Below are 27,733 nucleotides of genomic sequence, written 5' to 3' on the forward strand. Positions count from 1 at the left end.
CTTGAGCTGCCTGCCACTGGGGGGTGGGCTGTTTTGCATGCATGTGTGTGTGCGTGTATGTGTGTGTGTGTGTGTGTGTGAGAGAGAGAGAGAGAGAGAGAGAGAGAGAGAGAGAGAGAGAGAGAACTGACTTGAGACTTGATGGCACTGCAGGTTGAGACCTAGAGAATGTATCAATAGACTTGAAAAACAACAGAAGAGACAAAAGAGGAGGAACCAAGAGAGAATAAAGGGGGATGATGGCCTGCAAGCTGCTCGTCAGCCCGGACCCCGTCCCGCGCCCCTGGATGCAGGCTTGTCCCAGGCCAGCTCACCTCAACCTCACGATGCCCGAGCCAACCGTGACAAGAGGGGCGCAGATAAATAATGACAGGCATGCAGAGGGGCCCCGCACTGAGGCTCAGGGCAGCCACGTGAACTCTGAGTGGTCAGGGTTCACCCAAGGGAGGCTTTTCTGAGTGAGTCCTGGAGGAGGAGCACGGGAAGGAGAGTGGGGGGAAGGGATACACTGGTCACAGGCTGGATGCGGCTGAGTCCAGGGGCGCTGGTGTGGTGGTGGGGGTGGGGAGAGGCAGCTCGGGCAGAGAGAGCAACCTGTGTCCTCTGAGGTCCCACCCAGGCCAGAGGTCAGGATGCCAGGGTCAAGATAAGAGGGTCTGTGTTCTCATCACCCCAGTGAACCCTGCAGCCAGAATGAGAGGCGGGTTCCTCACTGGCCTTGCCCCAGAGCTGAGGGCCAGAGGGCACAGGGCCCACCTCGTTTACCCCTCTGCTTCTGCAAAGCCACTGGCAACCCCTGGAGTGTAGGGCAGACGGCGAGGCATGTCACCAACAAGCCTAAGCTCTCAGGATGTCTGGAAGCTTGGTGGGTGGGCTGAGGCGGATGTCATGTGGACCCTGACAGCCTGTGGGGTGGTGATGCCAGCCTGCCTCACACCTCCCACCCATACTCACGTGCCTGTGACCATGACTGCAGACTGGCCTTTCCTCCAAGGGCAGGGTGGCAGTATTTGTGTCGTGTCTCAGCTGAAGCCTCCATAGAGTGTCTGGAGACCTGGGCTTGGGTGTGGCTCTGGGCATAGCCAGCTATGTGACCTGGGACAAGTCCCTAAACTATCTGGACCTGTTTCTGCTCCTGCAGAATATTAGGGTAGAAATGAAATTTGAAGCCCCGGGTTTGCTCTCTGCCTCTAAACAGGGTCTCAGTAACCTGGTCCCTCTTGCTACCACCCAGAGTTCCGGTCCCCTGCTCGACACTGATGGGGTGTCAAAGGAGTGCATGGGGAACGGCTGCTGGACATGTATCAAGGTGCCTGGGGACACCCGCAGGTCCATGGAGACCAGAGCCCTCCCCCAGACCCAAGGAGCCGCAGCCTGAGAGGCTTCAGCCAGAGAGAAGAAAATAAACAAGTTTGCTGGCCGCCCTCAGCTGTGTGTCTCTCCCCCCTCGCCTCCTCCTCTTCCTGACACTCATTCCTCTTCTCCACTTCTGGAACCAGCAGACCCTGACATCCCAACTTATTTTTAGTCAGCTGCCTCTGGAGCAGGGCCGCTGGACCTAGGCCTCCCTCCACCCTGTCCCCTGCCCCAGGGAGCAGCCTGGGGCCAGAAGTCACCTCAGAACATGAGGGAACCCACACCCAAGCCATAGGCTGGACAGCATGCACCTCTGCTCCCCCGCCATCCCCTCCTGCCTGAGACAACAACCACCGGTCCTTGGGAGTGAACGTCCAGTGCTGTGACGCTGATCTCCATCCTTCCGTGCTCTGCAGTCTTGCTGCTGGAGGCCTGTCCCTGCCCCCTGCCACTTCCAGAATTCAGCGTGGTGTTGGCTTTCCCTCCATGGTCCTTGTAGCCAGCACAGAGGTCCATACACAGGGCAGGACCCAGGTGTTCAGGCAGGTTCCACACAGGGCCCTCCAAACTGCTCATCCCGGAGCAGCTGTCCACCCCGTGACTCCAACCAAGATGGATGTGCAAAGCAGAGGCATCACTAGGGCAGCCTCCGCCCACATTCACCGTCCCCAGCAATTCCTCTCAGGCCCAAAACTTGCACAGTCCACTCATCCAATGAATGCTGTGCTGTAGGGGACTCCCAGCCTCCTGCCTGGCTCCCCCAAGGCGGCTCCGCCAACAGCCAACCCTTGTGGTTCTTCAAGACAATTCTTGAGGCTCTATCTCACCCCACCCCCTGTGCCCTGCTGTTCACTCTTCCTCCTTCCAAGGGAGGAGTTCAAATAAATGCAGTTTTCTCCCCTTACCACCGTTCCAGGGGTACTTAGCACCCCTGCAGATCAGTGCCAGCTCAGCAGGCCAGCCAGGCCAGCCCTTACTTTGCACTGTGTGCCAGGCACTGTCAGGCCCGGGCTACTCTGTGGACAATGCAGGCGACTATGCCGGCCCTCGTGGTGCTTACAGTGCAGCAAGGGGCAACGACGGGGAGCAGGCAGGTAAGTGAGACATCCATCCTGCCAGCTGGTGGTAAGCGCCACGGAGAACAGCAGCAGGAGGGAAGGGAGGTGGGTGCTTGGCTGGGAAGGGCCAGCAGACGCTGTGTGTGCCGTGGGCATGTAGAGATGGGGCTGCAGGGACGGCCGTGGTGCTGTGCCAGTGGAGGGAAGTGGGCTCCGAGTCTACTCCCGCAACACAGGCAGCCACATCTGCTCACACCAGGTGACCAGACTCTCAAGAGGCGCAACAGGTCATTCAACTGTGTGGGCTGGTGACCTTGAACCATTCTCAGCAGCTGTGCACGCTCCTGAGGACATAAGACTGCCAAGTGCCCCCGCAGCCCTCCCCACTCGTTCACCCTGCCTGGCTCCGGTCAAGGCATGCTGGCGCAAGAAGCCCCACACTCACCCCGTCCTCCCCGCGTGGCCTCACCCCTGCAGCCCCCTCCCAGACTGCCCCTCGGCTGGTAGTTGTGCTTCTACATTCAATTTTCTCGGAATATCTGGGGTTCCCCTGGACACTGATATTTGGCCCTTGGGTGCCCCCTCCACAGCAGCACTGCAGGGATCCTAGGGGTCTCCAGAGACAGCCCTTCTTACACCCCCACGGCCCCCTCGCTTCAGGCCGGGCAGCCCTTTCCCCCACGTGCACTGAGGCAAGGCCAGCATTCTCCCCAGACCCGAGGGGTACGTAGGCTTCATCTCACTCACAAGCTGCAATTGTTTGAGAATGCCTTCCCAGCATTCCCTGCAGCCTTGTCACAGCTCCTGGAGAGAGAGAGTTCTGGTGTCTTTCTCTACTGATGTCTGTCATGGGCCCGGCAGTCAGGGTTCAGGCACACGTGTGCTGTTTGCCTGAGCTCCTTCCCCTCCTGCTACACACCGGAGAAAGCCTGGCAGAAGCTCTGGGTGGAAGAAGCTTTGTAACCTGTGGAAGCAAGGGGTGAGAGCAGGTAGGTAGAGCGGATTCCACATGCAGGACGGGGCCATCTTCCAGGGCCCAGAGTCCACTCTCCTTCCCTCAGGCTGTGAGCAGTGAGTCAGGGGACATCTGGGGAGCAAGCGGTTCTACCAGCTCACCTTGGAGAGGACCTGCACGTCCAGAGGAGTAATCAAAATGGCTTTGTCATTTTCAGGTGCCAACTCTATTAGGACACCTTCTATATCATCCCTACCTCTCAACATACCTCTCCAATCTTAAAGGTGCTAATGTTATCCTATTTTAAATGTGAGGGAAATGAGGCTCCGATAGGTTTCACAGTTTGCCTCAGACCACACAGCTACTAGGCAATGGAGCCAGGTTTGATGGCTGCCATCAGGATGACCCATCCATGCCCTCTCTCTGCCTGTCCCCTCTCTGTCCAGCCCCATCTTCTCCCGCACTCTGAGACAGGTCCCTTCCCACCTCCGGGGATGCCCCGGTGCTACCCCCATCTCTGTGGGACAGCTCTCCCTCCTCTAGCCCAGCCAAACCCAGGATGGAATCTTCCAACAGAATTTCTCTAAGAAACTACGGGAAAAACAAAACAAAACAGAAAAGTTAAACACTGAATCAGAGCCGCATTCCTGGAGCGCAGGGTCCCTAGCCTTAGGAGATCAAGACCAAGGCTGCCCCAGATTGCGGGGGGAAGCTCACTCGTTCCACGCATGCCTCCTGCGTGCCTCTCTGGGCCAGGCTGTGCTGCGGGCAAGGAACACAAGCACCAGGGAGGCAGAGAGCCCCTGCCCTCACGGGGAGGCTGGGCACATCGCCACGACCCAGGTTAATGCTGGTTCATTTTCAGGAGCAGGTTCTTCTCCCCATGGGAGCAGGGTTTCCCCCAGAAGCCCCCTGCTGTTGCTTCCCCATCCCCCAACCTCACCCACCTCCTCCTCTGATGGCCCTCAGCTCGAGTTCCCCTTCCAGCCTTACTTTAGACACAATGTCAAGCACAGGCTGGCTCCTGCCATCCCCCAGACACATGTCCCCTGCCCTGTCCCACTAGTTCCCAGCCTGCCTTGGCAGAATGTCCTGCAAGATGACCCTCTGAGGTTGCCACCAGCTAGACTTCCCTGGGACACAGGTGTCAAGGGCACAAGGAGGTAGCTAAAGGGTATTACTTGAGGCTGGGGTGGCAGAGGAGGACGCCTGTGGGCAGTGGGGGCAGCTGCCTCCTGAATAATAATAGATAAGTAGGAAAAGGCAGGAGTGAGGTGGGGCAAGAGGGCACTGACTCGTTCCCGTCCTCTCTCTGCCCTGCCCGGTGGTTCCTGGGACAGCACCCAGTGCATCATTGAACATTGCTCCAGTCTGACTCCTTCATCTGACAATGAGGAATCTAAAGCTCAGAGAGGTAAAGAGATTTGCCCAAGATCACCCAGCAATTTGGTGGCCCTACTGGGACCATAACCCAAGCCTCTGGACCGCGGTCAGTGCTTCTGAAACAGCTGATTAAATCCTTCGGCTGCCAGCCCTGTGCCCGCCCTAATTCCAGCTGCCAGGCCAGCAGGGGGCAGAGAGGCCACAGCTTGCCCAGATTTGCAACTGGGACCGCTGTGTCAAAGTGGCACCTGACAAACAGCACCCAGTGGCCTAGTGGAGCCTGTGGCCTGTGACCACTGCACCCAACCCTGCCTGCACTGGGGAGGGGGGCTGGACTGAACCCTTGCCGACAACCCCCAGTGTCCAGGGCTTCCAAGCAGCAGGCTTATGCAGCCTCTCACGCTCCCAGCCTCACAGCTGCAGCTGGGCTGGGGTGGGAACTGGACGACACAGGGACACGTAGTGACACCCAGGCTCCACACTGCCCCAGCTCAGCCCTTCCCCCTTGTGAAGCAGCTCAGGTCCCCCTGGAGTCTGAGGTATTCCAGCTGAGCTCTGGCTGCTCTGAAGTTGGAGGGACCTGCTCCTCCCCAGGGAAATCAAAGGCAGGACCCAGCACCCTGAGCCGGTACGAGCACCTCTCCCACCTGGCCTGCCGGAGGGCCAGGGGCCCCAGAGCATGGCTGCGGGGCCACGAATTACCCCCACTTGCCAGAAAGGGAGGACCTTTTCAGTCTCTAGGCTGTTCCAGGCCCCTTGCAGCCACAAGGGTCCACAGAGCCTGCAGGCCCCATGAAGAGCCAGAACCGGCCCCGGGGAAGCAGAAGTCAGAGGTCAGCAGGAGGCAGAGGGAGGCTCAGAGAAGGGGGAGTGAGTCACTGAGGACCCGGAAGTGGGAAGGGCCAGGAGAGGGGAAGGATGGAAAAGAAGAGAGGGATGAGGGGGGCAGTGGGATCCCAGGGGTAAAGGGTAGGTATTAAGGGGGCGTGCATGACTTGCCCTTTGAAATCACTGCTAATCAATACATGGCCACAAGGCCAAGCCAAGGGCAGGAGCCTCTGGCCAAGGGCCTGGGAGGGTGTGAGAAGATCAGAGCCAGTGAGCCCTAGGGAGGTTGCAAACTGACATCCAGGCCCCTTCTAGGCCTGGCCTTGTGACAACTTCCTTCCCCACACCACTGGATGGATGCAGGAGCACAAAGAATCCCAGAATCTAATTTTAGCCCCCTGCTTTCCCTGCTAACAGAGAGCAAAGCTGGGAGGGTGGGAGCATTCCCCCAACGGCACATTCCCCACCCCCACCCCACCCCCGCCCAGGTCCTGCTCTAACGGTGGTGCTATCAGGCAGGGAGATCACCCCCAAGCTGGGGTCTTTGCAGCGCAGGGGCTTTGCTGGCCTGGGAAGGGCCTGGGCCTGCTCCCATGTTGAGGGAGTAGTCACTGAGGGCCAGGGAGTGACACAGTTGAGATTAGACTGAGGTCATCTCGGCTCTAGATGACCTCAGACAAGATCCTCAACCCCCCTTGGCCTCAGTTTTCTCACCTGTAAACAGGGGTAGTAAAGGTTCCGATCTCAGCTGGTGCACAACAGGCACAGGTCCTAATGACCCAGAGCTGCCGTTAATCCCCTCGCCACTTCCCATCTCAGACTGATCGGTCATGCCAGACCCCGTCTGCCGCTGCACTAAGGGCAACGGCGAAGATAACATCCCAGTGTGTCTGGGAACCCGACTCTGAGAACAACTGACTCATTCCAGGGACCTCAGCATCTGGACCTTCCAGGAGCTGGGACCCAGCCCTGCCCAGGGGCAGCCCGACTAGTGGTGGCAGAAGCAGGCATGACCCTGGCCTCCCCACCACCTCCTGCTGTGGTTTTCACCGGCACAGAAATGCCACTCCAGCCCTGTCACCCGCAACCAACAGGCCCTCGCAGTAGAACTCCCAGCCAGCACCAGGGCGGCGAAATATTGCCTAGTACCAACTCCAGGGGGTCAAATGCCGGCAGCAATGCCATTGGCAGGAGGTAGCTGGGCAGGGTCGCACACCCCCCTCCCAGCAGCATGCCCCCCAAACACCAGATGGAGATCACGCAGAGGACGGGGAGGGGGACAAAGGCCTGGTGAACACACGAGGCCCCTGTACCTGCGCCTCAGTGGCAGGTCAGCCAGCCCTCCTGCCACGGCACCTTCTGAGAAGGCGGGTCGGGGTGCCTCGTGCAAGAAAGCTCCAAAGAAGAATTTCCAGCAGCCCGAATTTCTCAGCAGCTGGCCTGATGCAGGGGCTGGGTCTCAGCTCCCTGTCCAGGGTGTCCCCAGTGGCCTAAGTACCAGATTCTTACAGAGTGAGGGCAGTTGGGGAGAGGGCGTCTGCCTAAACTCCCCGTCTTCTCTTCAATTGGTGCCTTCCCTTGATCAAGGTCATCTTAAGACAGGGGTCTCCAGAAATAGAAGTGCCGGGCCAAGATGGCTCACAGCCACCTGGGGGACTGCCAAGTCTCCCTGCTTGCCTGCTATCCCCGCCCTCACCGCCAAGGTGTTGGCTGGGACTTCTCCTGGTAGGACAGCTGCACCTCCCCACCCATCTCTGCTGCTCTGGGCCCACCTCCTCCAACCACTAACACTCAGGTGGGCTCCGGATGCAATCAGAAGCAGGTGCTGCTCACACAGAACAGCAGGAAGGGTGAGAGAGGAGGAGGCCCAGCCGAGAGCCCGCAGTCCTGCGATCCAGCTCAGCTGTGTGGCCCTAGGCACATCCCTGGGACTCTGCTCCGCAGGTTCTGAGAACTGAATAAGGCAGCAAAATGAAGCTGAGCTGAGCCTAGCACAGGACCTGGCCCATGGTGGACTGTCAGGTGGCCATGTTCCAAATATGGGCCCATCATTCCTGAATCTGGCTGCAACCTCTCAGTATGGAGATGTGGTGTGTGGGACAGATTGGGTTCCAGACCCAGTTCTACCACCAAGTGGCCTGTGGAGGGGAGGGGGGGCAGGGTCCGAGGCAAGTTATCTCTCTCTGGGCCTCAGTCTTTCCTTTAATAAAACGCAGGGATCGGACTGGGACATCAGGAATGGAAACCCAGTGAAATGCATACCGTAACTTACAAATCCTATGGCAGTGACAGACATGAGCAGTCGATCACAGCACCGCTGCCTACTGAATTCAGCCTAGATGTGGCTCAGAATCACCACACAGCCAGGCCACTGAATGAGAGCTGCAGCCAGAGACCCGACTACAATTCTTCAGCACCTGATTTCATGGCGTTGTGATTCAGGGACCCAGCTGAATGACCCTGAGCCTCAGTTTCCTCTTCTGTAGAGTGGCCACACCCAGCAAGGTTGTGAGGAGCTAATGAGATCATGCATTCAGAATGGGCTGTCAATAGTCCAGTTCATAGGGGCAATTTTCTGCCACCATCTCCAGAGACTGAGCCCGTGGGCCCACCCCTTGCAGACTCTCAGGCAACACGGGACAGTGTGGTGTAGTGGAAAGAGCTTGGGCCTGGATGACAGGTGAGGTCATCAGACAGAGTGCCCGAAGAATAATCAACTCAGTAACCAGTCAGGTGGACTATTCTGATCTGCCCTCGTCAGGCTTCAGGGACTTCAAGGTGGACGCCAGCGGGTGGGAAGGGCTGGGAGCCCCTCAGGGCAGGGCCTGGCTTTCTTGGTAAGTCTTCAGTGGAGCTCCACGTCCCCAAGTGCACCTACATTTGTGGATACATGGAGTCTCCCCTGAAGAGGCCATGGCACCGGGAAGTGTGAATCCTGGGTCACGGTGGAGGGGGGGTGAGCTCACACCTCCAGCCCCTGCGGCCTCACTGTCCTCCCCCACCTTCCCCTCTCAGTCCTCACCCCCCCTGGTCAGCCATTGGCACCCCCCTACCACGCCCCAGCCTCCTGCTGGCCCTGCATCCGCCTGCTGTCTGGCCTAAGACAGACAGGAGGCCTGGTGGACTGGACTCCTAACCAGACTCACAGGGTGGCTCTGGGGCCTCAGGGGCTCATCCGGAGATCAGGAGACGCCAGCCCTGACATCCTAACTGAATCTCAGTGTGAGACAGTCTGAAGTAAATCAGCTCTGCTCGCTCTCGTGCCCTCACTGAAGGCGGCAGCAGCTTGCAGTGTTCCGCAGTGCCCGTCCTTCCCGTGTGAATGGGGTCTGGCCACCTCCGCGGCCCCCACAGCTATACCTCATCTCCCAGCAGGGCCAATTTCCCGTTGACTCTCAAACTGTCAACTCCACCACACACAGCAGCCTTTGAATGCTGTTCCCCTGCCCGAAACACCTTCCTATCTCGCCTCAGGTGTACTCCTGCTCTTCCCCCAAAACCCAGCCCAAAGGAAACCTCCTCTAGGAAGCCCCCCACTTTGTCCTTCTCCAAGCAGCCAGTCTCAGACTTCTCTGGCCATTCCCTGCTCCACTGACTTGTAATGAGGAATAAGGGATGATGCGAGGACAAAGGAAGCAGGCAGCTGGGTGGGTACCCGCCAGCCACGCCTGGAGGCGGGGAGGGCAACTGGCCCTGGGAGGGATCCAATGCTGAGTTTGCTACCCGTAGCTGAGGAATAACTACTCCCTGCAGCCCTTGGGCGACGAGGACACAGAGTGCTTATTACAAAATATCCTTTATTTATAAAATAGCTCAGGCTTTTAAAAAAAGACCTGCATATCACAAGGGGGCCAAGGCAATAATAGCAGGGGTCCTCCAGGGCACATGCGAGACCAGTCAGATGTCACAGGTCAGCCCCTCCCCTGGACCACCTTCCCAGCTCCACCCCAGGGCAATGCCCTATCTTCACACTGACACCACGGGATGAGCTGGATAGCCCCCCTCCCAAGGAGGGGTTCTGATTGATCCCCTCCATTCTCTCCACCCTAGAAAACGCTCTTATCACTCCTCTCAATCTGACCAGGTTCATTGATGTGCCAACAGTGCCCTGCCGCTCTGCCCCACCCCCAGCTAAGATGCCCACTGGCTTATGTTTGAAGTCAGGCACTCCCACGGGGAACACAGGAAACATCCTTCATGTGCTCCCAATTGTCTGTGTGCCAGCATCTGGGGTGGGGGAGAGAACCAGGAGGGCGAGGCCCCTGGAGCCCCGACGATGGGGTGAAGCCACACGGCTGGGTCAGACGGGCCAGTTGGCATCCACCCGGGGCAGGATCAGTTGTGCGTCACAGGGACCCATTTGGGGCTTGGAGCCCTGCCTTGCATGCCAGTGAGAGGCTCCCCCAAGGATCCACCGGGCCCTTGCTCACCTGCTCCACCCCTGTACCCTGCCTGGGAGCTCTGTCACTGGCCACAGGCTCTCGTGTCAGACCATTCCCAGGGTGTGGGTATTTTTAGCTATCTCGAGGAAACAATCTGCCTGCTTGATGACAAAAGACTTCCCCCCATTGGCCCAAGCCACAGAAAACCCTGTTGGTGTTGCAGGTGAAGTGTCAAGAAGTTGTCATGCACATAATAACTCAAACGTCTGCAGGCACAAGAACATATTCTCAAAGTAATCCTTTAACTGCAAGAGGGGTTCTGTCTGCCACTCCCAGTTTGGGGTAGGAATTCACACACTCCAGGCACAGAACAAAAGTCTACAGGAAGACAAGTGGTGGTAAACACAGAGAAAGGGGACTTTTATATCACCACCTGATCGCATTTTCTGCTCCTCTAGTGCGTTTCCCCATGGAGCTCAAAGCTTTCTGCAACGCCTTTCATCTCCCTGCAGCAAGTAGGCGGCAAGCTATTGTCGCCCCAGATTTTGCAGGGGGTGAATGCTAGTGATCAGGGTTGTCCTGTTGAGGCAGAGGCCAGGCTTCCAGAATCCCCCACTGAAGCCTCCACGTGCCCACACTTCTCCCAGAAGGGTGGCAGGTGGGAAACAGTCCACAGTTCTGGCCTTCAAAGGAGCTATGAATCCAAAAGCAGGGGAAAGGGGCAGAAGGGCCCAGAGACAGTGCCTGCACGTAAACCCCCACCCGGCACTTGATGGGGTCCACAGGCCATCGGTTCTGCCTCCTCCTCAGCAGCAGGCCTCCTGGGGAGAATGGAAGGCTGGCTTCCTGCTCTTTACGGGGGAGGTGAGAAGGCAGCAAAATACCAGGCCTGCCAGAGAACACAGGGTCCTCGAGGAAGGGAAGCGCACCCATCAGCTGGCAGAGGTCTGCGGTTCTGGGAAGGAGGTGCTCTACCTCAGCCTGGCGTCTGCCACACTCAGGAAGGTCCAGGCCTCCTCCATCTGCCTGCGTTCAGGCATGGAGGAAGATGTCCCCCCACAGCCAAGCCAGCGGGGGGGCTTCAGCTAGACCCTTTGAACGGCACCCCTGCCCAGGTCACTCCCAGGGGGCTCCCAAGATGAGGCTTGCAGGACCTGGGAAGGGACCGGAAAGCCCCAAGGACGTGGCCACATAAGACAGGGCAGGAAGCAGAGTGGTCCTGGTGCCACCTGGCACCAACCCCATAAGGGCAGTGGGCAGGCGGCTCACCAGGCCGTCTGGGTCCACTGGCGGCAAAGGATCCTTCGGAAGGCACGGCGGAAGTCCTGGTTGAAGATAGTGTAGATGACAGGGTTCAGCGAGCTATTGCAGTAACCAATCCAGAAGAAGAACTGGAAAAGGCCATGGGGCACCTTGCAGTGCTGTGGGCAGATGGCACCCAGGCTGTAGCTGAAGAAGAAGGGGAACCAACAGAGCACGAAGACGCCAATGACCACCGCCAGCACAAAGGTGAACCGCTTCTCTCGGGTCAGCTGAGCCCGCCGACGCCACCACTGCCCCCCTGCAGCTCCCATGCCCCTGCCCAGCAGCACCTGGCCACGCAGGGTGGCCAGCACCCGGGAGCCCCGTGGCTGTTGCAGGGGTGGGCTGCAAGCTGAGACAGGTGACACCGGCAAGACCTGAGGCTCACACTCATCCTCCTCTTCCTCGCCAACTTCCTCCTCTGGAGACTCCCCACAGACTCCTTCTGTCGAACCCTGGCCTGTGTGGGGAAGGGCAGGCCAGGTGGGTGGCAAGGTGGGGATCCCAGGATCTTCAGGGGTCTCCCCCTGCTCCTTCTCCCCATTGGGCTTGGAGTGCCCGTTGGCCTCTCCAGAAGCAGCCTGATGAGAGGCCAGGGTTGACAGTTTGGCTGATGCTCCCCTAGCAACCCTGCAGGGTTGCTTAGACTCACCCTTCCCAGGGCCCCCCTTGGCCCTGGGACCTCTGCGGTGGCTGCGTTTGGCGATCAGGTAGATGCGCAGGTACACGAGGACCATGATGAGGCAGGGTGCGAAGAAGGACGCGACGCTGGAGGCCAGGATGTACCAAGCCTCTTGGTTGAGCTTGCACTGTGGGCGCCCGCGGGGCTGGGGGCCCGGGTCGTCCTTATAGACGAGGGGTGGCAGCGAGATGACAGCTGCGATGAGCCACACGGTGAGGATGATGCACTTGATGCGGCGCGGGGTGCGCTTGGAGTTGTACTCCAGCGCGCGGCTCACGGCCCAGTAGCGGTCCAGGCTAATGGCGCACAGGTGCACGATGGACGAGGTACAGAAGAGCACATCGAGCGCTAGGTACACCTCGCACCAAGTGCGCCGGAAGTACCAGTAGCCTAGCAGCTCGTTGGCCAGCGAGAAAGGGATGATGAGCGTGGCCACCAGGATGTCGGCTGCGGCCAACGACACCAGGAACAGGTTCTGCGGGGCGCGGAGCGAGCGGCTCGTCAACACCGCCAGGATGACCAGTGAGTTGCCGAAGATGGTGAAGAGAATGAGAAAGGTGATGACTGCAGCGATGGCCGCTGTGGCCTGCACGGAGTAGGGCTCCTGGTGGTCCATGGCGGGGCCAGACGCGGCCAGATGGGGCGCTGCTCACCCAGTCGACGACAGCGCTGTCCCACCCAGCGCGGCTAGACGATGGGGTCGCACCCCAGGCGGCGCTGAGCGCCATGGAGTCCCATGGCCAGGCGGAGAAGGACCCAGGAGGTTGGGGAACGCCGGAGACCAGCCACCGCTCTCCTATATCCTATTCCACCGGCGCCCGGTGTCCCTGCTGTCCGCCCCGGAGAAGTTTCCCAAGTTGTCCCGCTGCCGTCCCCTCCCTGCCCGGGCCAGGGAAAGTTGCGCCCTCTCCCCACGAGGCAGCGGGACGCACGAGGGGGCGCAGGGCCCGCAGGCCGCCGGGGGCGCGTCGCCCTTTCTCGAAGGAGGTGCGGAAGCCGCGTCGCCCGCTCGCTCCCGTCCAGAGCCGCGCCTGCAGGCAGCCGTCCGCGACAGGGGACTGGGGAGCTGAGCGGCGGCTGCAGGAGGGAGGAGACTGGAGGCGGGAGTAGGAGGCGGGGCGGGCGCGGGGCGGGCGGCGAGCGGCGGCTGGGTGGAGGGGCGCAGCGCGGAGAGCAGGGGCCAGCAGCCTGCCCGCGCCCCACCTCCGCCCCGAAGCCCCCACCCCTTTCCCCAGCCTCGGTGCGTAAGGATCCAACGGGCCCCACATTTGGGATCTTAGAGACGCTGGGAAGGACGCTTGCAAAAGAGGAAGGGTGGGTGGGCGCGGGGATCAGGGACGCTGCGCAGGTGGGGCCGCGGGCACGGAGGTGGACCTCTCCCCTGCGGACTGCGGCGCTGGGGCCGAGCTCCCGAGGTTAGGAAGGTGGGCGCGAGTGGATCGCTGCTCCCGTCGCCCAAGAGCCCCAAGGAGAGCGTGGATGGATGTGTTGGGCACCAGAGCACAATAAACCACAACCATGACGGCGCCCGAGAAGGAAGAAGCCAAGCGGAGGGGGTGGTGAAGCGGGGAGACTGCCTGGGACCCGGTCCCCAAATGCATTTTCGCCGGGACTGAGCCCCGTCGGGCCTGCGAAGACCGGGGAAGTGCGCTTGGCCGGATGACGAGCGCCCCCTGCCGCCGCCCGCGATCCGCCGGGACACAGCGTCCACGCCGGGACCTGGGCGCCTGAAACACTCCAGGCTGGTGGGACAGGTAAGTGCTTGGAGATTTATGGTTTCAGCTGTCCTGTTTCTCCTGCATCTACTTTGGTTTCCTCCCTTAAGGGCAAAGAGGTAAGAGGAGAACTGGTTTGGTCTCAAATCTCAGCAGTACCGAGACACAGGCAAGGGTTTCTTTCGGAGGCGGGGGGCGCTGGGCAAACTCAACCTCTTGACCAATAAGAAGAGGACGTCTCCTAGCGCAGAGCAAGACCTAGTGGAGGGGTCTCAGGGGAAAAGCGGGTCTCAGAGGCAGCTGTGAGGTAGGAGCTTCCCTTGCTCCTCCAGTCCTGGTGACTGTCCACGTGCACGCTGCACGCCCCTCTCGGGTGGCGATAGGAAGAGTTGGGGTAAGAAATTTCCCACTAAGCACACACCCCGCCCACCCCCATCCTGGCATGGAAGAGCTGCGGAGCCGCGACTCTCCCTCAGGCACCCTGTTCCTACCCACTGTCCTTGTGGCCACTGCCACCAGGGCCCGCCTGGGCAGCCTCAGGGGCGATTTTTTTCTGCCGCTTCTGGAGCCCCTCATGCTATCACCCCAGCCTAGAGGCAGGCCTTGCATTTCTAGCGCACAGCTCTGCGTGACATCCTCTATGTAAATGAGCATGAATCTGCCTCAGAAAGTAGGGCTGCGCCACAGGAGCCGCCTTGAGCCAGCATACCCAGTGGACCTTTCTTCCTGCCAGCTCCATCCTCGTGGGAGCAGGGAGCATGACCTCGTTCTGCCCTCACAGACAATGGCTCTCTTCCCTATCCAGGCTTAGATGGGTGATACCGCAGACCCCGCGGTGTTCCTCCTTGATCTCCTGCTGTCCCTGCTTTCTACCAGCCTACGCAGACCCTCTGTGAGGAGAGAGTGCCAGCCAGGTGAATCCAGTTGTCTAGGCTAGATTCGGAGGGGGCAGCCAGCCTCTCTGGCCCCCTCCAGAAACAGGTTTTATGGATGCATTCTCCCCAACTCACTGGGCTGGGCTGGGCTGGGCTGGGCAGGGAGCGGACCCACAGCTGCCAGGGATGGAGAGGTCTCAGCAACCCCTTCATTGAGGAAGCACAGAGAGGTGGTCATTGGAGCCTGGGTCGCAGCCACTTGAGCAAATTCCTGCCTATCCTTGTTCCCTGGTGGTGCAGTCGGAGTGCCCTGGCCACCCAAACAGGCTTGGGAAGGACTACTTTTTCACCCTCTCCAATCATACTCAGGGCGGGGGCCCAGTGGGCATCTCCCCAGAGGCAGTGACCAGGATCAGCCTTTGTCTCCCACCCATTTTCCTTAAAAGGCCAGGCGTCCAGGACTCTGCAGGAACTGAGGCCAGAGCTGCTCTACTCCTTCCCCTGCCCCATCCTGTCCTCCCTGCAAGTTCCCACTGAGGGGTTCTCCCCTGGGCCTTCCCTGAAGGGGCAGCACCAGGCCAGGAGGGGACAACCAGGGGCAGTGTACAGACATGTATGAGGCTCAGCCACTGCCCCAGGCTCTGCGTCACTTGCTGCCATCTCCCAGCCCCCCACTCCTCATGTGCCTCTGGTTTTGGGGGCAGTGGGGACCGTTACATAACTGGATACCGACTCTTTTCTGCAGCCTCCCATCTCCCCGCGCACCGTCTCCCCGCACACCGTCTCCCTGCACACCTTCAGGCTGCCTGCCCCACGCAGCCCTGCGTGAGTCAGAGTCCAGGACTTGCTTCAAGTAGATCCGACTTTCAACAGTCACCCCATCCCACCAGGGTTGCCAGAGTTCAGTCCCAGACCTACAACCAGAGCATGGCCAGCCACATGTGCAGAGAGGGAAGGCAGTGACAGGCACTGGCCCCACCAGGCCACGTTTTGGCCCCTGGGCATGCCCTGAGCTCCCCTGGCTCCAGTGTTTTCCAGTGGCTGTTTGCTCTGCCAGAAACGCCCTTCTTGCCCTTCCTTTTATCCTTGGGGGGGTCCCCACTCTCTCTTCAAGGTCTACTCACCTGTCACCGCTGTCTCAGGCAGAGGGAGCTACCCTGTTCTCCACGTTCCCTGACTCTGCACACAGCACCACTGTCTCTTCTCTGTCCCCAATACCTGGCTGAGATTGGTGAACAGCGAGGGGCAGTGGCAGAGGTGCCAATGGGTGGATAACATACAGGAGCCTTTCTCAGGTAGTGCCCAAATGAAGGTGTCCCCAGGGATGCCGTTATAAAGGGGGGCCATGAGGGAAAAGTGACTTGGTATCATCTTTCCCAAAGGAAGGATACAGTTGTCCCATCCCCGGCTGTGAGAGTGAGGCAAGGGCTACGCCATCTTAGCCAGAAGCCCTGGAGCCACTTCTTCTGCAGGCCTGAGAGGTGAGACTGGTCCCAGGTCCTGCTGGGCCAGGGCTCCAGCAGCTCAGAGCCCACTAGGCTAGTCCCCAACAGGACTTCACCCTGAGGCTGTCTGTCCCCTGAAGCCCCAGCGGCTCAAGTCCCTGGCACCCTTCTTCCCAGACGACCCTGTATGCCTCAGCCTCCCCAGTTCCCAGACCCTCGAGCCTTGCCGTCTAATGTAAGTCGGTCATCCTCTCTCCCGCCATCACACTTGCCTGACAAACCCCAGCCCTGGTCAGAACTAAATCATCCACCACTCTCTCTGCCTTTGACCAGCGGCTGCCGTTTCCGGAACAGAACACTCACTGTATCGACTGGCCTAGCTTTCAACTCCTGACCACAAGTCTCCAGACTTTCTTAGAGCTCGTTTCCCTCTCTCAGAATTGGCTTCACTTTCACTGCTGCCCCTGCCCCGCAGCTCCCAGGCTGTCAGACAGGAGCTCCTCCCTGCAGACACCTGCATCTGAGCCCCATGTCCCTCATAGGACAAGTCCCTGGGTGTATCCCGGACCCCAAGCCGTCTCATGTCCCCAGCACCCTGCTCCTTCCACTGTCCCCTCCAGGGGTCACTATGCAGAGCAGCCCACCCCTTAGGAAGCCCTATCTGCCCCTGCAGCTGCCACCTTCTCCAGCTGTTTGTCACCATGTCACTGTCTCTAATCCCTCACATTCTCTCCTTAACCCTCCACGGAATCTTCTGGCGGCTCATCCATGACCCCACGCCACCAAGTGTCCTCTTCTTATTCAGTTTCTCTGCAGTATTATACACTGGGCCACTCCTTGTCCTTGGAACTCTGCAGGTTCTGCTCCCTCCTTGCCGGACACCCCTTCTCAGCCCCCTTTTCTTCTCCCAAACTCTAAATCTGTGATTGTCACTGAGACCAGTGTTTGCCCTTTCCCCTACAAGGCACATTTGACAATGTGTGGATACATTTTTGACTGTCACAGCAGTGGGAACGGAGTTGCTACTGGCATCTGGTAAGAGCAAAAATGCTAAGCATCTTACAACGTACAGGACAGCCCCCCACAGCTACGAATTCTTGGGCACATATGCTAACGACTGAGACTGAGGAACCCCATGTGCGGTGACAGCACCGGGTTCATCCCTGGGACCCTTTCCTCTGTACCTGAGCTCTTCCTGGGTGACTGTATCTTGCCCCAGGGCACCTACCTCCATGCTGGTGACTCCCCAATGTGCACTCCTGTCCCAAACTCCAGGCTCATTCACCCCACACTCCCTGACCCACCCACTCATTCCAGGTCCAACAGCCTCAGACCTCACATACCCACCCCCGAGACCTGCCGCTCCCCTCTGTCCTCAGTGTTCTAAGTGGACCCCTCACCCCTGCATCCAATCACAGGTGTGGTTGCCTCAACCTCCAGAATGTGCAGCCCCCACTCCTCCTCTGGAAAACGACAGACCAGCTGAGGGCCCTTCCAGGGTGTGTGGGGGGTGGGGTGTGGTGGGGTGGAGCGGTGGGGGGGGGGGGGAGGCGGTGGTAGTAAGCACAGCCCAGAGCCCAACGCCTGGAACGCGTACCCCACTTTATTTGTCTTCCCCCAAACATCAGCGGCCTCCCTGGGACAGGGCAGGGGCTCCGGCCCCCACCCACCGTGGCTACAGAACAGTGCCACAGGGCTGCTGGCCTGCTCCCCGGCACCCCTGGGACGCTCTTCACTCTTAGAACAGCCCTCACAGAGGAGGCCAGTTGCTGGGGAGGGGAGAGAGCTTGGTTAAAGGAGGACAAGCAGGGTAACCACCCCCAGCCACCTTCCAGGGCCTCCTCTAGCCAAGGCCCGGGAGGTAGGGGTACAGGGAGAAGTGAGGGGTCCAGGGGGAGGTGGGGAGTACAGCCAGGGTGGGGAACAAGGCTCCCTGGAAATAGGACACAGGTGGAGAGGAGCTCGCAGTCCTGTGCAGAGGGGCCTCACGAGTTCCCCACTGTGTAGTCCTAGAGGGCCCCCAGCTCCCCCTCATCTCCCCATGGGGGCACCTGCTGACTCTCTAGCCTTCCTGCACTGCAGGGGAGGGAGTGGGACTCCTGGAGAGCAGGGCTGGGGGCTGGAGGCTCCCAGGCTCCCAGCCACAGGTCTCCCCCCAAGGCCTGGCCTGTTAGTCCATGCTGGGAGGCTGGGCCTCAGCTATAGGACTTCCACAGCCTTCAAGGCTGGAATCTTCTTTTTCACCCCTCCAGCCCCTCTCTCTGGAGCCTGGAGAATGTCACTTCCCAATCCCAGCATCCATGACAGCAGGCAGAGCCAGGTATCCCCAACAGGCCTGCCTCCTCCCCAACAGACCTGAGGGCCCCTCGATCCCCAGGAACCCTTGGGGGAACTGGTGGGGAAGGATGGGGCAGAGGGAGAGGCCAGGACCTCAGACAGGGAGGCCAGACTGGGGTTGGAACACAGGGTTGTCGCCTAGAGGGGCCAAGGGTTATGAGACCCAGCTGCTCTGGCGACAGGATGCACTCGCCGCTTAGGGGCAGAAGCCACAGTCACCACCTCTAGGCATCCCCCTGAAGTGACCCAAAACTGAGTCCCCCCAGGCAGCCTGGAGAAGTGCTGGCTGGTCTTCTGCTTCTAGAGATGGGGCTGGAGGTACAGTGGGCACTTGGGCCGGCCGGGACTGCTCCAGGGCAAGACCAGGAGCGCCTGCACCAGGCCTTGAGCTTGGGGCGGGGGCCGGGGTCTGAGGCCGCCTTGCAGAGGCCGCCACACCGAACTTCTCCAGGGCAGGTGGGCTCTTGGCAGCCCTGGAGTCACCGGGGTCAGGGCTCCTGGACTCTGCCAACAACGCCTCCAGCAGCTGCTGCAGGTGTGGTCGAGAGGCGGGAGTGGGGCTCCCGCCCTTGTCATGGGCCTGGAACCCTGGAGCAGGAAAGAGGAGGTCACGTCCCAGAACCACAGTGGGGAAGTCTGTGGCCCAGCTGTGGAGAGCCAGAGCGGCCTTCAGCTTCATGCACAGGATGCAGGGCTGCTCTCACGGATATCATAACCCGCTCTGCCCCCGCCGAGCCACTGCCCACTATCTTCTAGAAACTTTCAAGCTTTTCCATTTCCATGTAAGTCTTGTATACCTCTGGAATTTGTGCATGATGTGAGTTAGGAATTCGTTTTTTCTTAAATGGATAACTAGTTGCCTTGGTTAGCCTCCGTTGATCTCGCCCTACTCACCTCTGCAACCTCATCTCCCACCACGTCACCTTCATCAACACCACCTCAGTATCAGAACCTTCTCCAAGTTCCTCAAATCATTCTCCCCCATTACTCACCTCTCCCACGGGGGCCAGGCCCACTCAGGCTGCATTCATAAAGCCGGAGGACCCGTGTGATGTCCGAGGTGCTCAGGTTCCATCGCTGGCCGATGTGGACACTGGGGGCCCAGAGCGGTGTGATGGTGGGCAGCCCGCGCCGGCTGAAGGCAAGCCTGGAACCCAGCAGGCAGGGGCCTGAGTCGCGATCACAGCAGGGCCGGCCGGGCAGTGCAGAGGGAGGAAGAAAAGGGAAGGGCCTCACCTCCCATAGTGCATCACGGACGCGTAGTCATAGGGCACCAGCATGTTGCTGCTCCGAGATTTGATGAAGTTGATTTCAAAGCCTGAAAAAGTACTTGTTGATGGGGAAAGAGGGAAGCGGGTGCAGGGGGATAAGGGGCTTCTGGGAGCTTATAGATACCTAAGCTGAGGGGTCCAAAACTACAACCAAATGTGCTTCCCTTTGCCCCCCACCCGCCCACCACCCCTGGTCCCTGGTTCTTGGTTCCCATCTTCTTCCTGCCTTCACTGCCTACTGCTTCCTGCCCTGGGAGGGGTCCAGACCTGCACCAGGTGATATGGAATCACAGGGACCTCATGGCTTGCCTACCATCGCCTCCTAAGCGTTCTTTCCACCCTTCCTTCTCCTCCTCCTCTCAAGCTCGCCTTGTATAAGACCTGCCTTTGTATCATCTACAGCGTCCACAAACTCACGCTCTCAGAGGGTCCTGGATGCCCCTTGCTGGCAAGATGCAGTGCCTTCTCCTCACCTACCTGCTCCTGCTTTATGCCAGCAGCACCCACACCCAGGTTCGGAGTCCAGCACTTCCCTGCTGGCCAGGGCACCCACTTCTCCCTGTCACCTGGGTGCTCCAAGCCTGAAAGAGCAAGCTTCCCTCCCCAGACTTCTCTCCTGCCCTTCAGAGAGACTCTGAAAGAAGAGCTGCAGCCTGTAGACTCCTCCCCAATCCCCTCAATGCCCCCAGGCCCTGCCATTTCCACACCCTTCCCATAATCACCCTCCCCTGCTCACCAACAGCCCCCTTACCACCCATCAAATGGCACCCCATCACCACTTGAAATAGCTGCCCCTAGAGAGTGCTCATTTCTTCCTTTTAAAAACCCTTATGTTGTTCAATGTAATTTGGAATAGGCAATGTATTCATCTGGTTCTAAAAATCAAAAGTTTAAGATACACAGTAAGTCTCCCATTCTATCCCCCTTCTGAGACCCCACTTCTCCACTCCACAGCTAATCACTATTATTAGTTTGTGTATCCTAGCAGAGTCTGTTCTGTACATATTAAGTATAAATATACTCTCATTTTTCTCTATTCTCAAGCATTTTATCCCATTAGAGTATCATGTATTTTAACCTATTTTATTATTAAGAAACAGCTCTTGAGTTTATTAGTGCTGTTTGTTTCCTAATTCATTAATTTCTGCTTTTACCTTCATTAGTTCCTTCCTGCTTTATTTTTTTTTAAATAGAACAAAGTAAACATTTCAATTCAAGTTAAGTCTACACATTTTCCCTGAGCCTTGCTTTAGCTATGAACCACTGGTTCTAATGTGTTTTCATAATTCTTTTTTAATTCCTGCAATTTCTTTAATCCCAGAGGTAAGAGAAAAGTTTGCTGTTTGTTTGGTTTTTAACTGTAATTTCCAAGTGGAAGAAATTTGGGGGTTTGATTTGTTATTAGTTTCTACTTTTTACTTTACATCATGATCAAAACATTTGTATTAACTCCACTTTTTCAAATTGGAAGTTTTTATGCTGTCGTATGATACGCGTTCACAAGTATTCTATGAGCAGTTGGAAGGATTATAGTCTGTTTTCAGGGTACAGAGTCACAATCCCCCCCCACACACACACACACACATACTTCCCTAGACTAATTCTAATCTCCATTCCCCATGTAAGGGGCTACCCTTGTCCCCCCAGGGCACCCCTTCTCTGGGGCTCCATGATGCCGATCTCTTATCTCAGATACCCACAGCAGCAGCAGCCAAGGCGGCGCGCGCACCAGAAGCCCTCCACTTGCAAGAAGGCTTCCAGGTCCATCTCTCTGCTCCCACACCCCAAACCAAACTCCTGACCATGCACCTCCTCCACTCCCTTCCCTCACAAAGCAGTTGTCTCTCTCCCTCTTACCTCTAAATCAGGCTGTCTCCCCACAAGGGCAGGGTCCCTCCAGGACTAGGATCAGACCCCTGCACCTAGCACTAGTCCCAGAACACAGCCGCTCCTCACTGGCACGTGGTGCAGTGGCCCTCTCCCCAGACAAGCTGCCCCAAGCATCCTCCATGCCACGTGCCCACCAGTGCCCCTGTCACAGGCACTGAGCCCCTACAGCACTGCACTCTGCCGCCTGCCTCTGACACGGGGCACCTGCAGCCCACGACCTCCAGGCCTCTGCTGGGCTCAGTCCCTGCGACCAGAACACAGCCCTGCCCCCACCCACACGGTGGTACCCTGCGCATGCGGCACTGTTAGTTGGGTACATGATGAGCAAGGTCCTAAGATACCACCTCCCCATCCTCAGGTAACCGCCAATGTACAGGAGAAGTGACGCCCCAGCCCAGGCCTGACTTCAGGGGGGCACGTGAGGCTCAGAGCCCGGAGCAGCAGCATCCAGGCCACCTCCCAGGTCTCAGAGAGCAGGGGCACCCCACATTCCCCATGGGAGACAGGCAGATGGTAGAGAAGATAGACAACCTCTTCCAAATAGCCAGGCAACTCCTCGGGCCTGGCCCACGTGTTGCCCTCTCCATGGACTCGCAGGCCTAGCCTGGCCTGTGCACCACCTGGCTTACCTGGGAGGATCTCATTCCAGTTGACACGAATATAGCTGTCCCGGTCAGCCCGTGCATGCTCGTGCCAGAAGCCCAGCACGTGCATGAGCTCGTGCAGGACGATGCCCGGGCCCTTCTGGAGACAGGTGGGTGCCAGAGACACCAACTGCATCCCTCCACTGCGCCCCACACCAGAGAAGCACCTGTGGGGCCATGAGAGGGAGCCAGGCGGGCAGCCGCCCAGAGTGAGCCAGGGCAGACCCCGCCTTCCCCTCCCAAGGATGGATGAGACCAATATGTGGTTGCCCCCCTGGACTCTGGTCCCAGGTTAGCTCTTCTCAAGTCCCTTCACTGCCTGGCGTTCTGGGAAATGGGTGTACTGGAGCCCCATTACCAGCCTGGGCTGCAAGGAGGAGGTGAGCAGCTCATGAAGTGAAGGTACCCCCAGGGCAGGCCTGAATCAAAACTGTCATGCATATTAGCTCAGGCCCCTGAGAAGCTAGGAAGCAGGTATGGCATCCCCCTCGTTTCAGAGAGAAGGCTGAAGAGGCTCAAAGGTGAAGGGACTGGCCAGAGTCAGGTGGCTCCTGTATTGTGGAACCCGGACCTGAGGCCAGGTCTGTCCCACCACGCCTGCACTCACCCACCAGGTCATGAGGTCTGCTGGGGATGAGGGCTTCATAAAGGAACGCTCCCACCCCACCGCCCCTTCTGGGCCGAGGGCCAGCTCACGTTAAGCAAGTCACGCAGAGTGAGCAAGGGGATTTGGACCAAGGTGGACTAGCAACAGAAATAGGTTTTAGACAACGGCTTAGCTCCTTCCAGGCTGAACCCAGAAAAAGCTGAGCTCACCCTGCACACACCCAGGAGCACTCACCCAGACATGGGGATGATGGAGATGAAGTCTCTCTGGCCGTGGTAGGCGACAAACCTGATGCACGTGAAGCGTTCAAACTCAGCAAATGCCTGCAGGATGACCTTGCGGCTGGGCTCGTCTGGGAAAGGCACACCCTGGCTGATGCCCCAGCCAAGCCCCCAGAGCCCTCATGTCCCCTGGAAGTCTGCATGTGGGGCGGGGAACTGAGCTTCAAATCATCCCCACATGGAGTGTCAAGAAAAGGCAGCATGATTGCGTTAGGGAAGACAGCTGGACTCCAGACAGACCCTGGCTGTGGGGCACTGGATAAGTCATTGGTCTCAGAATGGATCAGTTAGTCCCTAGATGTACCTTCCCGTCAGCTCTTCCAGGATCTTAACCATCCCAGCTCAAGAGGCCCTCGGAAAAAAAGGGCTTCTGGATCTGAATTATTTTGTTTATTTTGTTAGTTCATTTGTTACTTTTTGTTTTATATCCCACATGAGTGAAGTCATATGGATTTTGTCCTTTTCCGTCTGACTTACTTCACTGAGCAGGATACTCTCAAGATCCATCCATGTTGTTGTAAAGGACACTGTTATCTTTTTCATGGCTTAGTATTGCATTGTATATATGTACCACATCTTTATTTAAAAAGGGGGAGGCTGCAGGTGGAAGGGCGCTTTGGTGCTGGTGGAGGGAGTGTGGGGAAGTAGAGGAAGAGGGGAAAACATAGAGAGGAGCACATGCTGGCTGCACAGTGAATAGGGAGGGGCCTGGGGGTGGGGGTGCTGCGCTGGGCTCCCAGAGCTCACTCACCATACTTTCTGGAGAGCAGGAAGGGGACCTCCACAACACCCCCGATTTTGGGCCACTTGTTGCTGGTAGCTGAGAACAGGCGGAAGGGACTCTGAAAAGAGAGGGCAGAGTTCAGACCAGCCAAGCTTCCTGCCACCAAGGGAGCCACACCTTGGGCTACTCTAAAGATGTGAGGGGCAGGCCCCAGGCATTTGAGCGTCAGGAGACCATTAGAAAGAGGGTAGAGGACGGGAGCGCAGCTGCGTGAATTCCAGGGCACAGCACAAGCCTGTGCTGCGTGACCCAGAACTGGCGCCTGACTATGAAGCCAATAAACCACACACTGGTCCTATGTGCTGGCTCGAGTCCTAGAGCCCCAGGGGACCCAGGTCAGAAGTGCTCAGAGCCCTACTGGCAGCCCCTCCCCAGAGCACCCTGAATGTGAGGTGGAAAGCAGATGGGGACAGGGCCGTCCCGGCCTGATTCTAAGGCCATGACAGCTCTTTGGTTCTGTCTTCTGCCAACCAAAACCCTTTGAGGCATAGGCTTCACCTCACCTGGCATGTCCTGCCCCACCAGCCAAAGGCGTTACCAGATTCCGGTCTTACCTCTGAACTCACTGGGTAACGGGGAGCAGGGCTGTCACCCTGGCCTGTCTGCCTTGCCCAGCCCCTGGGGCTCCAGCCCAGCCTCACATTGAGCCATCCCAGGGTGGCCTCCAAACCATAGAACAGTCTTGCTGTCACCAGGTCACTGTTCTGTTCTAGAGCCTTCTGCTGTCTCTAGTCTCCTAAAGATGGCACTGCTCTCCTGAACACAGTGTGTTCCCTTTTTCACTGGCAAGTCGCCCCAATTCCCACCCAACCTGCTGCTTTCTGACCCCCCCTTGCACCCTTGCCACCCTTCTGCATTACTCCTTGTTCTGTCTTCCCCATGCCAGCTGCCCTCCCCGCTGTGATGTTTAACACTAACACCTCCCTCCAGCCCACCCACCACCCTGCCAACCTGTGCTCCTCCCCCTTCATCCCAATACTTCATGAGCACCCCCCCTGAGCAGGGTACACTCCTGGGTCATGAGGGTTCAAAGCCCCTCCTTCAGGAAGCTCTCCCAGGCTGCCACCATTCCAGATGTTACCCTCCCTTAGTATTCAGGCTGGCTATTCCTAATAGAACATGCATTCTGACTTTGCGAGAAGAGGTGTCTATCAAGCTATGAGCAACAAGGAGGGATTCCTACCAGGTCACACCCTATGGCACCTGGTGGGGGAGGGGCTTCAAGGTTCCTGCCACCATCTGTGAGGTTTACACCCACTCACTCACCGGCCGGAGGATGTCCCCTTCCAGGAGGAAGCTGCTCTCTGGGGTTTCTTCAGGGATGAGTCCTGAGAAGGGAGGGATGTAAAGGGCTCAGGTCCCCAGAACACAGGCTGTCAGAACGGCCCAGCAGAGGCCCTGGCTGCTAGGCCAGGCAACCCCAACCCCCGCATCTGGAGCCAGAGCTCCCCTGGGCACTGAGGCTGTGTGCCCTCAGGAGAGTCACACAGCCTCCCTGAGCCCCAGTTTACAACACATGATGCTTCTCAGACTGACCGCACCCTACCCTTGCTCAAACACAGTCCAGGACCCCCATGGCCCACATAATCCCATCCCAACTCCTACCTCCTGCGTTGGGGGCAGGCTTTCTTCCAGTCTTACTTCATCTTCCACTGGGGCCCAAGCCACACTCATCAGAACACCCAACACCCCCGCTCCCCATCTAATTCCTGTCCCTCTGTGTGGTATTCAGGACCCTTGCAGTAGCAGGTGACAGAAATTCCAACTCGCCTCACATAGGAGAAGGGTGATCACTGTTTCCCAGGAGCCTGGCTCTCCCTCCCATCCCCTCCCTGTCTCGGCTTGTCTCCTCTTCTCCCTCCAACCCCTGCCACAGCTGCAGCCCTTCTCCACAGTCTCTTTCCTAAGGTCTCAGCCCCATGAGGAATCTGGGAAGAAGGTCTTACACCCACAGATGCCTGAGGGTGGGCCTCCTGGAAGCAGAGCCTGAGACAGGAAGCATGTGGGAGTGATTTCCTGGAAGCGATTTCCTGAGGGATTGAGAGTGCCTTGGAAGAGTTGGGCCCACCTGGAGGGCAGCCTCTGCTGCACCCACGGGAGCTCCGGGCCCCCATGGCACCGAAGACTCGCCCCACCTTGACGCAGGTCCCCATGACCCAGGTCCCCATGAGTCACTGCGGCCCCCTGGGCAGGGAGCGAGCAGCTTCCCAGTAACCCTGGCCTAGGACCTTCAGCTGGGAGGCCTCTGCAGCCAACATCCCCCGCAGCTGGGATGGGGTGCTTCTTGGTCAAGAGCATCAGCTGACTGACAGCTGCTACAGGAGCCTCACGGTACGTAACTGTCAGGCCCCCAGCAGCACTTACTGAGAGGGTCTCCATGGCATCTAAACCCCAATGCCAGGGAAGCCTCAGATTGGGTCTGGCTACCTCCAGACGGGTCCCAGTGACCAGAAGGAGGCAGCCTGGCCTGATCCAGCTCAGCAGAGCTGGGGCTCCAGGTTGGCTCATAGAGAAAGAAGAGGGCAGATCCCATGGTGGCCACCACATCCGCAAGAGACCCCTCTCCCCAGGGCAAGGTCCCCCGTTCCCCCAACGCTTCCACTGCAACAATGAACTCCAGTTCTGCCAGCTTGTTCCCAGGACATCTACACGTTCCATTTGCTACTTGAGACCCCCCTGCCACCAGAAAGGCCCTGAGCCTCGTGCTTCTTTGGATCTGTACCCCCAGTTCATCCCCTCACACCTGAATCAGGTAGCCGATTCAAGCGTCCATCAATGACAGAGCTTGACACCAGTACTGGAGAGCCCCAGGGACCCATGCTTTTATCAGGCCATTTAGAAAAACCTATGCTTTCCCCCGTTCCTATAAAAGTAAAAACCCGGGAGAGAAGATAGAGAAAGAGAGACTTAGAAGAAGCTGGGGGTGGAACCACTGCTCACTAGCGCCCCCGAGTAAGCCCCATGTTTCCTCTCAGCTTCTTCTGCCCCACTGAGCACTCAGTACAGCTCCCACCACCCCACATGGGCTGTCATACCCCACCACCCCACGACAAGACACGGTGCCCTCACCTTGGTTAATTGCAGGGATGTCCTTGTCCCAAGACGTCTGGGTCCCCTCAGGGGTGAGGCCTTCTGAGAAGACATTCCCACAGGCTCCTGGGCAGCTGGAGGGTGAGGACGCTCCTAGGATCCAACCTGGCCCAGACATACAGGGCCCGAAGTGCCCCCATTGGTGATAGGACCCCAGGACATGGGGTGGGGGTGGGGGAGTTCAGACCCCAAGGCCCAGGCCCTTCACTAAGGGAGGCCTCCAGTAAGGGGTCCTGGGAGCCGGCCTGACCACCCCGCCTGCCCCTGCTGGTGCCGAGGCCGAGCCCACTCGGACGAAGGGGCTCCAAAAGGCAGTCCTGAGCTCCGAGGATCTATGTCTGCAGCAATGGGGGCAGCAGGAAGGAGGGGCAGGACAGGCCTCGGGCTCCAATGCTGATGAGAGGGTGTGGGCCAGCCTCAGACCCCCCCACAGCCCCCTTCTCGGCCTGGGGAAGCCTGGCCTGGCCAGCGGAACAAGGAGTCTGGAGGTCACCCCTGCCATGTCCTGCCAGGCAGGCCCTCTGCTCCCTGAGGGCATCCCCGTGGGGCCCCCAGGAGCTGATTCTAGGAACACCCCTGGAAGGCCCATTTTCGAGCCATTTAGACCAATTCAGAGCACTGCAGCCTGGAGCCAAAACAGGAGGGTGAGGCAGCTGCTTACCTGATACAGAGAACAGACCCAGCAGCCAAGGCCAGCGGCCGCCCATGCTTGTGCTGTCTATGGTGGGCCAGCTAGCCCCTCGGCCTGTAGGTGCTGGAATCCTGGCAGAAGGACACAGCCTAACTACGGAGTTAGAATCACCCCTCCTTAAATAGCAGCTTCTCCAGCCTCCACCTGCAGCCCTCCC

General features: G+C 58.6%; 2 protein-coding genes across 2 annotated transcripts; both read right to left on the minus strand.

Moving 5' to 3' along the window:
* Window positions 1-9,391: 9,391 nt before the first annotated feature.
* Window positions 9,392-12,988, minus strand: ADRA2B (adrenoceptor alpha 2B). The gene has a single exon (XM_033100855.1). The coding sequence runs from the start codon at window positions 12,560-12,562 to the stop codon at window positions 11,228-11,230; it is 1,335 nt and encodes a 444-aa protein (XP_032956746.1). The 5' UTR covers window positions 12,563-12,988; the 3' UTR covers window positions 9,392-11,227.
* Window positions 12,989-13,277: 289 nt separating this feature from the next.
* On the minus strand, window positions 13,278-27,592 carry ASTL (astacin like metalloendopeptidase). Its single transcript, XM_033100861.1, has 10 exons — window positions 27,547-27,592; window positions 26,865-26,990; window positions 25,062-25,123; window positions 23,763-23,853; window positions 22,965-23,082; window positions 22,109-22,290; window positions 19,555-19,636; window positions 19,311-19,465; window positions 18,641-18,906; window positions 13,278-13,688 (listed from the first exon to the last, which is right to left on the minus strand). Exons 1-10 carry the CDS (start codon window positions 27,590-27,592, stop codon window positions 13,278-13,280), a joined length of 1,539 nt encoding a protein of 512 aa, XP_032956752.1.
* Window positions 27,593-27,733: the final 141 nt, after the last annotated feature.

The sequence above is a fragment of the Rhinolophus ferrumequinum genome (assembly GCF_004115265.2).
Source record: "Rhinolophus ferrumequinum isolate MPI-CBG mRhiFer1 chromosome 13 unlocalized genomic scaffold, mRhiFer1_v1.p Super_scaffold_3, whole genome shotgun sequence".
Taxonomy (NCBI): Eukaryota; Metazoa; Chordata; class Mammalia; order Chiroptera; family Rhinolophidae; genus Rhinolophus; species Rhinolophus ferrumequinum.